General features: G+C 34.2%; 1 protein-coding gene across 3 annotated transcripts in view; it reads left to right on the top strand.

Annotated features, from left to right (window-relative positions):
* The first annotated feature begins 2841 nt into the window (after positions 1–2841).
* Positions 2842–15747, top strand: part of LOC127832131 (polyamine-transporting ATPase 13A3-like) — a 97026-nt gene continuing 84120 nt past the window's right edge. For all 3 annotated transcript variants that reach the window (XM_052357368.1, XM_052357369.1, XM_052357366.1), the window contains exons 1-2: positions 2842–3007; positions 15272–15372. In XM_052357368.1, coding sequence (XP_052213328.1) covers positions 2992–3007; positions 15272–15372 — 117 coding nt within the window. In that variant the 5' untranslated portion in view covers positions 2842–2991. The remainder of the gene's footprint in view (positions 3008–15271; positions 15373–15747) is intronic.

The following is a 15747-nucleotide window of genomic DNA, read 5'->3' as shown; positions in this document are numbered from 1 at the left end:
CTCCACGATTTAAGTGATTTTGAAGGCTTTGGCAAGTTTAAATAGGTGATTTAGATCTAGTTAAGTGTGAAACATCAAATGAATTGACTTTTCTTTGGCGATTTAAGGGGGGGGGGGGTACGCCGCGTCCGCCCCCCCCGGAGCCGCCTATGGATTTTATTATTTTAAAAATCTGACTTCATCATGTTTTCATCATTTACCACCAAACTGAAACCGCACTGCAGACACTTTCACATGTTCCATGTAAATCGCATATTAATGGCTAGATGATAATTTTAAATGGTGTATATAAAAAAACAGAGTGAATACTGACAAACCACTCTTATCAAGCATGGAAGTGCAGTTGATTAAAGAGCTACTAATACATTAAAGTGAGTACACAGACGAGCAGATAAGTTCGTAACAAACAGATATCACAGATCACCAGCTAAGTTACTAATATGATAGACACCCTCAATTGGTCCACACTTGAAGCTGGCAGAACAAATATCCGTCACATTATGCTTTATAAAATTATCCACCATGTAGTTGCACCATGTCGTTGCAATCACTCCCTGATAACATTCGTGTTCCTATCGATCACCTATCCACACTAAGCGTTAAACACATGCAAACATCAAAAGACTCATTCTACCCGAGAACAGTTATCCAACGGAATTTACTACCTCCCAATATAAATCAGGCAACCACAGTAGAAGTTTTCAAAATCCTTACACCTGTGTCTGTCATTGCCCCTCTAATCCCACTGGTGACACTTTAATACAATGTAAATATTGTTCAATTAAATACCAACTGAGCACCTGTTTACAGTTTCACTTCTTAACCAATATACGCCGACACAGAATCTTCCATTAAGAATGAGTGCTGTATCGGTAGAAGAAGAAGAAGAAGAAATAAGAAGAAGAAGACGAAGAAGAAGAGCAAGAACAATAACAAGAACAAAAAACATGCGAGAGAGCTACTAGTTGTTCGTTTACTCGACCAAGGAAACTCTTGATCCTAGTCTAACTGACACTCGATTAGTGATTGTCGGCTCCGGTACAACTTACATGTACCCCGGGTATTTAAAGTATACTGACATGTACCCCGGATACGGTAAATATATTTTAAAATACCCGGCCGATATGAGACTGAGCCCGAATGGTATTCCCGCCCAAAATCTGATGTCGTAAAACGCGCTACCGAATGCCGTAAAACGATATTGTTCATCTGAAACAAACTTCTCTTTAAAAAAACTGCATCAACATGCTTTTTGAGTATGAGTTTCGATAATATAGAGGCCATTTAACAGAAAATTTGACATAAATGTGAACATAATTAATTTAAAAAAAAAGCCGACAGCGACCGATTTAGCGTTAAAATTCCAAGGAAAGTTTTAGTATATTTACCGTTCCCGAGGTACATGTAATTATACTTACGAGTACCCGTGGTACATGTAAGTAGTACCCGAGCCGACAATGACCAATCGAGTCTAACTGACACACTCGTTTTTTGCCTTGTTTCTATTTGTTGTCACAAAGATATATTACACTATTTTTTGTTCTATAACCTACTACATTATATACCCTGTACCTAGCTGTTAATTTATTATCACGTTGCTTCCTCTTCTTACATCAAACAAGTATGGATACATTTCAAGTTTATCCATCTACAATTCAAATACAACATTTTTTTACTTCCTTATAACTCTTTAAGTTTTAAGTGAAAATAAAATATTCGTTTCATTTTTGGTTAGCACATCTATTCGCAGTCATCTTAATAAATATATACGAATTGTGTAGGTGAAAAAATAAAAACGCGCATGTGTTATTTTTCAATCTATACTTAAATGTGCATTTTTTGACATAACAACGAAAACTGCATTTAATACGGCATAGTTTTGACAAAATACTGGCTAGACTTAGCTCCCGGTATCAATCTGTATCATGTACAATTGTTCTCATTATATCGACCCTGCTCAATGGAAAAACAAAATTCTTGTTCTTAAAATATGTTGGCATTTTATAAAAATATAAGCGGCATTTAAAACATTTGATAAAGCTACTATTAATCCATAAACAAAATAACGTAATTACGTGTTACTTAAATCCACGGAGCGTGTTAAATCATAGCATCACCCTGAAATGACTTACTGTCCTACATCGGAAATCATGATAATGATCGTCGCAATAGTTACGGATAACCATCAAATAAATTACAACTTCTAAAAAAACGTACACAGTTATTTTCCAGCACTTCTTTAGGGTTTGTCACAATACTATTGGGAGGGCCGATACTATGAGAATAAGATATACTTTCAGTACATTTTTTTCGTGCAGCATTTATACCTCACCTAGAAAATCATCGACGCTATGAAGATACGAGTTGGATTGCTCTGTTGGTAAATTTTTAAACTACAAATCCGGGAATCGTATGGCCAGCCACAAAAAAATTATAGGGATTTTTTTCTTGAAATTGTGGTATTGGTGATTGGGTTCATTGTCTTCGATTAAAAAGGCATTTGTCACTTAATGATGCCAGCAATAAGCACGGTTTTATATGGTCAACAAAATGTTTCCACGATCCTTATACGTTCTCCATATGGTTATCATAGAAATGTGTGTGTGAGGGATGATTTAAAATAAATAAATCTAGAGCTGTTACGAGAAAACCAATAAATTCACAAAGTTAAACTATAACCATAAATTATATTCTACATCAAAAGGTTGTGTCATGATACAGTGTAGCGTGCATGCGTCAGACCGGTGTAATCAAAGAAGATTGTTTGATTGCAGACTTTGCTACTGTTGACATTACGAAGATCGGGTACCAACGTATACTTAGGACGACTACGATTAAAAATCTGCACCGAATTGTCCTGCAATTCGGAACTATTCGGAATTTCAAAACATCAAAACATGGAGTAGCAAGGAGTCTACAGTCATCACGTTGTTTTGTTGACAAATGAAGTAACTTCGATATACGTGATTTTGAATTATTCATCGAAGAGCCATGGCAGCAGATATTGGTATTTCGTAACATTCTTTGTTTCGTTGTATAATAATTGTGTTTTAGTCGTTTTTAATTTAACATAAGCATTTAGGAGTGTCAGCTAAATATAGAAATAATCAATTTAAAATAATGATGAATCTAACGCGTGCAGCCCTTTGGAGAAGGGTCCATACAATCACCGAAAAGCACCGAATAGCACCGAAAAGCACTCAATTTCTCTCTATATATAATATATGCAATATATCGTTTCTAGTGTGTGTTAACGAGTTTAATTAGTAGCCTGCAACCCGGGTGAGTCGCGGTACTTAAGGAATATTCATTTGCGTCTAGAAACCATCTTCAAATATCATATAAATAATTTATAAGACAAACATATCTGACTTAACTTCATTCGAAAATAGCCTTTTATGTCGAAAATCCTTCAATTTTAACTGCGGTATCAACAAAAACAACACCACTGTCCGCCATTGTTGTTTATTTTCTCTCACGGTTGACTCGCGGTAAATAGGTTAAACGACACTAATATTAAATTTAACATGAATAAACATAAAGATCTTACATGCCATTCAAAGTAACAATCAATAACGTATATAACAATTAGAACATATAGATTTAAAGACATCACATAAAATAAATATCACAGTTATGTTCAAGCAGTGTCTAATTTTAATTCTCAATATTCAAATAACTGTTCTTGTTCATTCATTCTTCTGCGCAATGGAGACACCTGAAGAAGCTATCTCGCCTCAAAAAACGTACATCAGTGCAGAGACTCAGATGTACCCAATGTGCACACACACTACATTCACCCCATTTCACAAAAACAACCGAAACATCCTTCCTCAATGCAGGTGGACTACTTTTCTTACACACACAGCATACGTCATCTGTGTCACTTTCAAGAGATGAATCGGACTCAAATCAACGAAGCGTTTATAGAGCCTGACCTATCGAAATAATTTTAAAAAATCGGTGGTGTGTAACCCCTTCACAAGGAGAATAATATTGGTAGTGTCTGACCTAAGCAACCGCAAGCAGACGAACTTAAAAAGTGAAAAAGTTGAAAGGGAAATTTCATTTTAATATGGATTTTTACATAATTTTGGTTTAAAATGATGTTTTAAATCGTTTTTGGGTAGTTACTTACCAAAAATTTATTCATACTGGCAGCAAAAGATGTTTTCTGTCAGATTTCAAAAGTAGGTCACGCAGGTTTGTTTACAAACACAATCCAGAGGGCGCTAATGAAATACCGCGAGTCAAAACGACCCGCGACTCAACCGGTTTTGAGTATAATAAATGGTTATATGATTGTATGTTTATACAACATTTTGCCCAAAATGGTAAATATCGGCAATATACCGACCGAAAAGCACTTCATGTGAAGACCGAAAAGCACTCAATTTCTCGCTATATATATATATATATGAATATTTGCGTTCCTATTGTGTGTAAACGGTTTAATTTAGTTATAAATGGTTATATTTCATGCATATTTATACTACCTTGTGTTTATTATGAGGTATTAATGCCCAAAATTGGATAAATTTCTCTCTATATTTAATATAGTCAATGATGACTTTGTTAAATATTGATTCAAGTTTAAAAATAAAGCACTATATATATGAGTCGCGTTCTGAGAAAAATGGGCGTAATGCATGTGCGTAAAGTGTCGTCCCAGATTAGCCTGTGCAGTCCGCACTGCTGATCAGGGACAACACTTTTCGCCCAAACTTGATTTTCGGTAAGGACTTCCTTGAAACTAAAAATACCATTAGAGCGGAAAAAGTCGTCCATAATTAGCCTGTGCTAATTTTTTTTCTTTATTTCCGTTATCAGTGTTAAAACGATGGTATTAAGGTGTTACTAAACAGTAAAATACCCAACAGCGGTCGGGATTAATGCACTTGGCCGCTAGATGAATAATTTTATACAACTATTCTGGGCAAATTTATAATTTCAAAAAAATTTTAGTTAGTGTTGTTATTCACTTTCAATAAATACATCAGATCTATCAACCTAATTCCTGTTGTGTGCTACTGTTTCTTATCAGAATTATATATATTACAATACACCATCAGCGGCCGAGCGCAGAATACTGCGCTTGGCCGCTTTAAAAAATGTGGAATGCATCAAATTGAATGTCAAATTCCGATTGCATTAGAAAAAACTGTTATTTTATATAAATAAATCAAGCACGTAAACTTAACAAAAAAAAAGATATTTCTTTATTTAATGTAGAATTTTGCAAAGTTAACGAGCTTTATATATAACAATGTTATATTACTTCTTTCTGGTTGAGTAAAAAAAACACAAAAAAACATGTATAACATATAATATTTGTACATAATTTATAAAAAAGAAAAATAATGATGCACATGATATTTTATAATTTTGTTAAGTGCGCGTGCCATTGAACGTTGAGTTAAGGGGGATCGAGATGCATATTTAATTACACATAATTAAAAGCTGATACTATTCTGTCAGCTTGATTTATAAATCATGTTCCATCACGCCAATATATCCATTGTTTCATGAAATTGTAATGCCATCAGACCTGAATGAATACACCATTTATTCCAAGCAGGTAAATAACAATTACTATAATAAAACAGGGGAAGTCTACACTGTGTATTAGCAACCTGCTGTGGTGATCTTATCAGTTCAATACACAGGAACATGGCTACTGTACTGGAATTGGATTTACAGCCAAAATAACTGTTTTCATTTCAGTCTACACTGTGTATTAGCAACCTGCTGTGGTGATCTTATCAGCTCAATACACAGGAACATGGCTACTGTACTGGAAATATCGGATTTACAGCCAAAATAACTGATTTCATTTATTGCTGAAGTGGTGTGTACTTTAACAATTAACAACGCGAATTGATCCACCTCACCATTGCACATTTTTTTTAAATTAATTAATTTACTGAGTTAATTAAAGACGGCGCTAATAAAGTGTGAAGGTGGAAATTAAGAAATAAGATCTATTTTCGCATGACACTGAATACACATGATACATGGATAAAATATAAATAAGACACATTTGAATCTTTCATTTCTCGAAAAAATTAGCACATAGTCACATATATATAAGATAGATTAAAGACCAGAAAACAATAAATCTAAGACACATTTGCATCTTTCAGTAGGTTAGGGAGGGGAAATATACGGGTTTCATGTTGACACATTGTTTTTTCTGCACTTATTGGGGGAGCTATTGAATTTCAAGTGTACATGTTGATTTTTTGTATCTTCAATAATCCATTGTAATTGATTTAACGCACACGCGCCTTTTTATTAAATTTGTGTTTGAGCTGTAAATTAATAGTCATAATAAAATGCGTGTTAAGTTACCAGCGTACACTCGATACTTGCGCAATGAATGGTTTTAATGGAACGATTAAAATCGCTATTATTAATACAAAGCACATAAACTAAAAGTCATGCTGCAATTTCTATTTAAGAGTTTCACGTCAATTAGAAATACTTAAAACATATACATCAATTTACGTATAAGATGATAAACACCATGAAGTGCTTTTCGGTTGGTACATTGCCGATATATTTATAACTTGCTACCAGTTGTTTATAAAAAATATATATTCTATTCGATATTTAACATGACTGTCTCAGTCCTCTGAACCGAAATGATCCGTAAAATATAATAGTGTCTTTGTGTCGTATGAACAAATCTGCACTAAAACTAAGATTAGATTCACATCGTACATCGAATAATTAATTGAGCAAATGTAATTCAACAAAACTGTACATTAATTCACACGAGCCGCACTGTTCGGACATGAATGAAAGGCGCCGATCATAACACAACTTCTCGTCATTATCTGGAATATAATTAATTGAAGGTGCGAAAATCTATTTCCAAACTGCTTTGTGCTGATTAAAGAAGCGTACCGGCCGTTCGTTCACAAGTTGTTAATGATGACGTCAGACCTTAAAATTAAGTTTTAATCTGAACAGACATTGACTCAATAAATATGTACATCTTTTCGATCCATTAAAATCGGCCCTTATAGTTAACTTTCATGTATATATAGAGAAGTTGAGTGCTTTTCGGTCGGTATATTGCCGATATTTACCATTTTGGGCACAATGTAGTATAGACATACACTCATATAACCATTTATAACTAATTAAACCCGTTAATACACACTAGAAACGATATATTGCATATATATAGCGAGAAATTCAGTGCTTTTCAGTGATTGTATGGACCGCTTGGAAAAGGTTAAATACACAATTTAGGTTACTAGAATAGATTCTGACTCTGGGTGCTCTCTAGGCAAAGTCTTGGCATATTTGTGTTATGCTATAATTCTAATATGAAAATAGGGACTAAGTACCTTATTGGTAATCCAGTAGTGTAGAGTTTTTAATTTTGTTTGTTTTTTAAACAGCTAGAAATATGTTTATTAACAAAACATATGCACAATTTATTTAATTTATTAAAACAAACTATGATTATGTCAAAAGTTTATACATAGTTTTTGCCCAAAGTGAACAAAAACTTCTGAACGAAAGTAATCACAATACACCTACTTGTGTAAATAAGTGTGCCACTGGTCCCAAATTCACGTTTCACAGGGGTGGCGAAATCTAAAAAAGTATACTTGTCCACAGACAACCATTTAGGAAATTTAACACTTGTCAGTTAATGTTTATATATTTAAAAAACATTCCATCTTTACCGTTAAAGTCGTCTGAAATAACAAGGTAGACCCTGTTTTTATTATCTTAGTTTAATACTCTTATTTTTGTCCGATTGTAAAAAATAAAGAAACCAGTCAGAACACTGTTTAATAGTCGGGCCGAATGTTGAAAATGCAGCATGCTGCCGGTCTCTTATAGAATAAGGGAGATCACTGCGCAGGAGAGTGCCCCTATTTTAGCTTGATTGCTCCGCAAAAAGCACTGACAATGTAATCGCGTGTCAACATCCGGTTTTGTAAAACTTAATTAAGGCTTTAATACAATGTACTTTTTTTATTCCTCGACCCGACTGGTTGTCCACAGACAACTTAATTGAAAAAAATCAGTTGCCCAGACAAGCAAATGTACGACTCGGGCAACTAGAACATTTGATTTCGCCACACCTGGTTTCATATTGAAAATGTATGGATGCATGCTAAGAGCAAGCTGAAACACAGTATCCAGTTTGTTCAAAACAATATCTTATACGTAAAATTGTGTTACCTTTAAAAAAATAAAAATAATGAACAAACGTAAAAAACATTTATCATGAAACAACAAGTAACAGCCAATTGATTAATCACACAATAAACAGGAAATCATCTTTATGTATTAACTAAACAAGCTTGTTGCTACTGTTTAAAATTACACTGTCTTTCTAACAGTGCTCCAGCTAGGATTTGAAAAGGGCAGGGGGGGGGGCTTTTTTATCAAAAGGGCACTTCAGGGGTCTAGCTAGGCTCAAAATTTAGGGAGAAGTCACTTCTCCCTAAAGCCAAAATAGGGAGAATTGGTAACATCTTTGGGAGAAATGGTACATTTGCATCATAGATCTTAGTTTTACGTATATTTTGCAGCAACTTAACGGATAAGTGGTTTCTGTTCAGCTTTCAATCAACTCTTCACTTGTTTTATACAATTAGACATGTTAAGTGTATAAAACCGACATTTTTCTTATTTCTCATTGATTGTTGATTATGATTGTACTTTTAATTATTTTTTTTCCTGAACAGGTGTATCAAATAAACTTCAATCGTAACAAGCCAGTAATGTTCAGAATCTTTTTACTTCCTTGTTTATTTTAAGCAATTCAAACTTAAATCAAATTAATATTTTATTACAAATATTTGTTTTAAATTTAAAATTCTTTCAAAATCTCATTTTACAGCAGAGATTCCAAATCTGACCTGTACATGAGCCCCATATTTATTGCCAGTGCTAGGTTACATCTTCCCATTTGATCATTCCTTAGTATTGTTTTAATGGGCCATTTAACATTGCTGAAGCATAGTTATTGGTAGCCAGCACAAGGCAATTAATCAAGGCTTCATCTATTAACAATTTCAAGAAGTGTAATAGCTCCAGACTGTTCTTTTGAATGTTCAACTTTGCATGACCTGTAAATGGGGCAACTTATGGCTGAGAATCCTCCTGTGTCCAATTCTCTACATCAAATTGATTTTAATCGGTCAATGTCTAGCTCAAAGTAAATCATTAAAAGGAGGAGAAGTCACTTCGCCTTCATGAAATTAATGTGCGAAATTAAGATTAATTGGGAGAAGAAATCGCCCACTCGCGAGACCCCTGCACTTTCGACACGCAGTTTTTTGAAAAAAGGGCACTTTCGAGCGCGCGAGCATCAGTGCTTTCCACAGGATTTTTGTCAGGCGCCCCGGGGCTGACGGGTGGTTCGGTAGGGGTATCCCCTCTGGACGTTGATGTTTTTAAATTTAACGTGTCAATTGACGTTCTGTGGTGTGTATAACTCAAAGAAAAACAGCGTCAAAAGACGTCATTTGGTGCGCTATGACTCTTCAAGTAATCGCCCTAGTTATTAAAAAAAAAATATTGTTTAATTGTATTAAAACTTTCCCGCATAGATAGTAAAATCCCGACTCGAACGATTCCCCAACACATCCGTTTCAACCCGACTCTATTACTGTATACTTACTACTTTTCAAGTTTCTATTTATTACCCGATAATCCCGTTTATTCCGTTTTTATAAATCACTTTCTGGTAAATATTTACGATAAAAGCTCTCAATTATTTCTTTAACACAAACCTTGCCATTTTTCTATAGTATCAAATAAATTTTAAGTGACTATTTATAGATTTGATGAAATATTGCCTCTGAATATGCGTCAATCCCCTGGCGTGTTGTGTGCTTGTTCAAATGCTCAATACACGCACGTTTTCTATGCAAATGACGCGCCGTTGTACATGCTGCATAATTTTCGCACTCTTTTTAATTGAGAAAAAGATTCGACATAAAATAAATTTGCACTGCTTATTTGAAGGAAGAATATTTCAATGTTGCGGTAACATTTACATTCGGTAGTGTGTTTCGGATTAAAAACGCGTTAACATCGACTTACGGGAATGGGTTTCGGATTACTAATTTAATTATTCCCATTTGAGATTACGACAAACATTAACAGTTGCGTTATGAATTCAACCATAATTTGTTTAAACACTTTAAGAGTCGAATAAATGTTTTGACAGAATTATGCATGAAATTCACGCTGTCCACGAGGATTACGGCCGATTGCCATCATCAGTCTTCTAAGTAACTGGCTAAGATTTCTGTGGCAATAACATGTACGTCATGAGTCGTCTGCATGATTTAACTGCAGGTATTGCCTGCCTACTGCTGTCGCTCATACAAAGTGTGCGCTCTCATTGGCCAATATTGATTTTCTAATACAGCCACGCTCCGCCTGTAGGGGGGCTTAAGTTGGGTAAAGCGACAAAGGATCGTTTATCGGCTTTCAAAATTTTCGGTGAAGTCGATATTGCTTTGATCTTAAGCTGCAATAACTGACAGAATACACTGATAAAAAAATTCAGGCGCCCCGCGGACTCTGATTTCAAAATTCAAGCGCCCCGCTGAGGGACCGTTAAATTGCCTATGGAAAGCACTGGGCGTTTCTGAAATTCTTCCTGTTGCATGTTAATTTATATGTTATTAATAATTGTTAGAAAATATTATTCCCAGTATTAATAAACCATTATTAAACCATTCAAATATGAGGAATAAATGAAATACAAGATAATAAGAGATTTATTAATTATCATATTAAAAAAAAAAAATTAATAAATTAAGGTTTTACTAAAATTTGACTAGGTGACCTTGATTTTGGATGCAGGCAGTGTTTGTTTTTTCAGCATTTCTGGAATGGGGCCAGGTCCCTTTGGATTGGGAAAAATTTGTCGTTTTTACTTGAAATTGAAAAATTAGTGCTGTTTGTTTGCTGACAAAACTTTGAAATTGAGAATATAAGGGTTATCATTGTATTATTTACTACAGTTGAACTAATAGAGCTGGATGAGAGATGAACTAAATGTTGAGATTTGTTCAAAAAGAGTTGTTTTTAACCTTTATTTGGGAGTTTGACGGTCCCAAATTTTAATAAAAAAACACTTGCAGTTGACCTGTGACCAAAATTTGATATCTACCATGTGGCCTTTATAGCTGGGACAAATTTGTTCTAGGTTTGACCTGTTTGCTTAATTTGTGGAAGCATGTGATCCAGATCAAACTTGGGCTCAATATTGTCCAAATAAACATTCTTACCAAGTTTCATTTTGATAATTTTGTCATAAAAGTGGCCTCTTGAGTGTTTAAATGGTTTTAACTTAGATTTGAGTTGGTGACCTTGTTTTTGGATGCACTTGAGCTAGCTTCTTACTTGGCCTAGATATTATAAAGAATAACATAAAGGCCAAGTTTCATTAAGATTGGATGAAAAATGTGACCTCTAGATAGGTTATGACGTAAAAAAAACTCATTCTTTACTACAAAGGGCACCGGGCATTGGGTGATCACTATAATTCACCTTGAGCACCAGAAATAAGGAAAATTAGCGTATTTGATTCTCCACATTAGGAAGTATGGGTCATTTTAATTGAACAAACACATCTGAACATTCTCTAAAATGCCTAATTTGTTGAAATGTTCAATTTCAGTGCTCATTTGGGACTTACTTTTTTCATCTGAGACGTGCAATTGTTCAATTAAATGAGCGCTTAACTGATAAACTTTTGTCCTCGTTTTAACACTGACTTAGACTGGACATCATCAACAGTTCAAGTTTTCTAAACGACATACTATGACAACAGCAGGCCTCCATGATGCTGATGTTTTCATTTAATGTTTGTATGTGTAGTTCTAACATTAAAAACTTATTTTAATTAAACAAAACCTTATTTTGATTTAAAATACTAAATTTGTGCATGAAAATTAGATCTTAAGCACAGTTGTTATCAAATCTTATATATTCGAGCAAGGTGCGCATGGTTACTCACAACTAAAAAACATATGTTGTTCACTTGCCCAAAATTTTCTTTTAGAATGATTTTGACACAACTTTCCATCTATTTTGGATTTTTGAGGCTGCAATTAAGTACTTTTTCCTTGATTTTGAAAATGTTTTTGTACTGTACTTTATATAGAAGGAAACAAATCAAGAGATTTCAAGTTGAGATTAATCAATTATTTAAAAAAAGAAAGAAAATATTATAGAGGACAAAAAAAATGTACACTTTAATTTTCTGACAATTTTTTGCTAGACTTCACAAAAGTCACAGAATAGTCCCAGCTATACTACACGCTTAAATGTCAGCATTGGCATCTAAGTAATGCTGTGATTAAGTAAACATGCAACTTCTCCATGTCATTGTTATCAATTCGGGCATTCAATATAAACTTCATGCGTGTGTTCTTTGTGATTGTATGAGGTCTCAGACCAATTTCCATAACTCTTACCCTTAATTTAGCAAAATTATGCCCCCTTTTGTGCTAAATTTTATTAGTGAAGTAACCCTTGTCTTAAATAAGATGTCAGGAGCTTTGCCGTGAGGACTATGTTTTTTATCATTTGATCTTACATGGTAATTATTCATGCCATTGTATGGAGATGTCTTCAATAGAATGTTGTTTTCACCAATCAATGAATTTCTTTCAAGGATGTTGATATTATGTGCATTTTTTTAGAAAACAGTATGCATCGTTTAAGTACCTCTTCTCGAACCACACCTCTTTTCAAAGCCTTCATTTGTTTACATTTCATACGCATGCGCGCACACACACACCTCGTCACCGTTGTTTGTGTACAAGTAATTTGTTAATGCCGACTTGCACATAGCAGCAAATCAACGAAAATGCATCAAAAACCTGTAGAATAAGTAGATTATTCATAAAACACGTAAAAATCATAGTATTCCTTAATGCTTTTTACATATGTAATGATTTTCATTTAAAAAACATGGTCTTATTTTCGTTCTCAACTTTGCTTGACAATTTACACATATTGGCTGCTGTTATACATGTAAGTCACGTGACCATAGTCAAATCATGGGTTGATTTAATTCTTAATGGTATACACTGAAGGGTTCGAAAGCAGGTGCTCGTTGTTTGGGCGGCACTGAAAGTTTTACATGATATGGTGGTGCTGGAAACTTGCAACAAATCTGTTATCAAAAGAGGATTAACATAACTATTAAAGTTGCCAGCCATGTAGAAACAAGTTATTTATCAAAAAGAGTTCCTATTTATATGTTTCACCATTTTCAATCTTAATTGTCACTATATTTGACGCTTCAAAAATTTAGAGGTTCGAAAGATGGTTCGTCCATGATATACTTGCAGTTACATGTAAATATGTGTTTTCGTTCAATGATATGTCAGATTTCCTGTCAAAACATGAATGCGGTTGAAATTATGTCCATCCTACATAAGAAGACATCACTGGAGTTTCTAATTTCTGTTGGTATTTCTGTATAGGGAATGTGTGAAATCCATGCATCACTACAGTGATAAGTTATCACTGATAAAAGAGGAAAGTCAAGTTGATGAACTATTGAGTTTCATACTGTGACATAGGGTAGACCTGCATCAGCATTGCAGTTTGTGCTATTGAAATGTTTAATGTTAGACCTGCATCAGCATTGCAGTTAGTGCTATTGAAATGTTTAATGTTAGACCTGCATCAGAATTGCAGTTAGTGCTATTGAAATGTTTAATGTTAGACCTGCATCAGCATTGCAGTTAGTGCTATTGAAATGTTTAATGTTAGACCTGCATCAGGATTGCAGTTAGTGCTATTGAAATGTTGAATGTTAGACCTGCATCAGCACTGCAGTTTGTGCTATTGAAATGTTGAATGTTAGATCTGCATCAGCATTGCAGTTTGTGCTATTGAAATGTTGAAAGTTAGGCCTGCATCAGCATTGCAGTTTGTGCTATTGAAATGTTGAATGTTAGACCTGCATCAGCATTGCAGTTTGTGCTGTTGAAATGTTTAATGTTAGACCTGTATCAGCATTGCAGTTTGTGCTATTGAAATGTTGAATGTTAGACATGCATCAGTGTTGCAGTTTGTGCTATTGAAATGTTTAATGTTAGACCTGCATCAGCATTGCAGTTAGTGCTATTGAAATGTTGAATGTTAGATCTGCATCAGCATTGCAGTTTGTGCTATTGTAATGTTGAATGTTAGACCTGCATCAGCATTGCAGTTAGTGCTATTGAAATGTTTAATGTTAGACCTGCATCAAAATTGCAGTTAGTGCTATTGAAATGTTGAATGTTAGACCTGCATCAGCATTGCAGTTTGTGCTATTGAAATGTTTAATGTTACATATGTAGACCTTCATCAGCATTGCAGTTAGTGCTATTGAAATGTTTAATGTTAGACCTGCATCAGCATTGCAGTTAGTGCTATTGCAATGTTTAATGTTAGACCTGCATCAGCATTGCAGTTAGTGCTATTGAAATGTTGAATGTTAGACCTGCATCAGCATTGCAGTTAGTGCTATTGAAATGTTGAATGTTAGACCTGCATCAGCATTGCAGTTAGTGCTATTGAAATGTTTAATGTTAGACCTGCATCAGCATTGCAGTTAGTGCTATTGAACTCTTGAATCAGTCTTCACTTGGGTGTTGTTTGGTTGTTTGATTTTCTGTCGTCTCAGTCTTAATGAAACACTTTTTAAATTATCTTGTTCAATCATTGTTATGAACAGTTAACAACAATGAACAAGATACTTTGAAAAGTGTCTCAATAACTTTTATTGTTATAGTTCAACCATGGCCACAACAATATCAATATATATATAGGGCTTTTTAGCAGATTTTAGTCATTACTGGGTCATTTACCAAATGGCATTTTTTTTTTCCGAACCCTAGTCCAAGTATTCTCAATTGATGGTGTGACTTTCTAGAATTAAAGGTGTATATAGTCCATAAAAAGTGTTTTGAAGTTGTATCATTCATATTTTGGATATGTTTTTGTTTGTGATTTTCTGTTTAAATGTATGTTTTATTACTGATATTCCGAATGTCTTAAACGAATAATGATGCAGTGTTTCCCAATTAAAGTAAATTGACGCAAACATTCCCAATGTCATTGGTATAGGTCATAAATTGTATTCCCAATCATTTCCAATTTACCTTTACTTTGCTTTAAGTTAACCAAACGATGGATGGGGTTATTGTTTCCAATGGCTCTTGTTAATTTTTGCTGTTATGTCCTTTGTTCATTAACCATGGAATTAGAAATGTTTCAGATTTAAAATCTCGACAGAAGCGTGCATTGAAGTTTGCGTCAGGCCCACCAAAGGTGGATCCAAAAAAATGCTACCTGAACCAGGGGGACGAGGACCAGATGGTGGGTTGCTATGGAAACTAATTATAATACAAACTTTATAAGTGTATTGCAAATGAATATAATTTAAAATCTAAGCTAAATTTTTCCATGCAGCATAAACTGAATTTTATACTATTGACTTTGTTGACTTATTTAAAAGTTTCTTGGCATTATGGTTGCAATCGTACATCTTTTAAAGAAAATATATGGCAATGTCTTCAAGTTCAAGTTTCCAATTCATCTCTGAAGCAATTATACTGTCAGAGCCTTGCCCTTCTGATTGCTGTCATATGAACAGGAACTATGTCAGTGTAATGTTACCTGTATGTTATGGTATTGTTAAATATCACCTGTATGTGATAGAAGCATGTAATGTAATCTGTATGTGATGGTATG

Source organism: Dreissena polymorpha, chromosome 5 (assembly GCF_020536995.1).
Source record: "Dreissena polymorpha isolate Duluth1 chromosome 5, UMN_Dpol_1.0, whole genome shotgun sequence".
NCBI classification, from domain to species: Eukaryota; Metazoa; Mollusca; class Bivalvia; order Myida; family Dreissenidae; genus Dreissena; species Dreissena polymorpha.
Note: the sequence above shows the minus strand (reverse complement) of the source record. Positions and strands in the feature narration are given on the sequence as shown.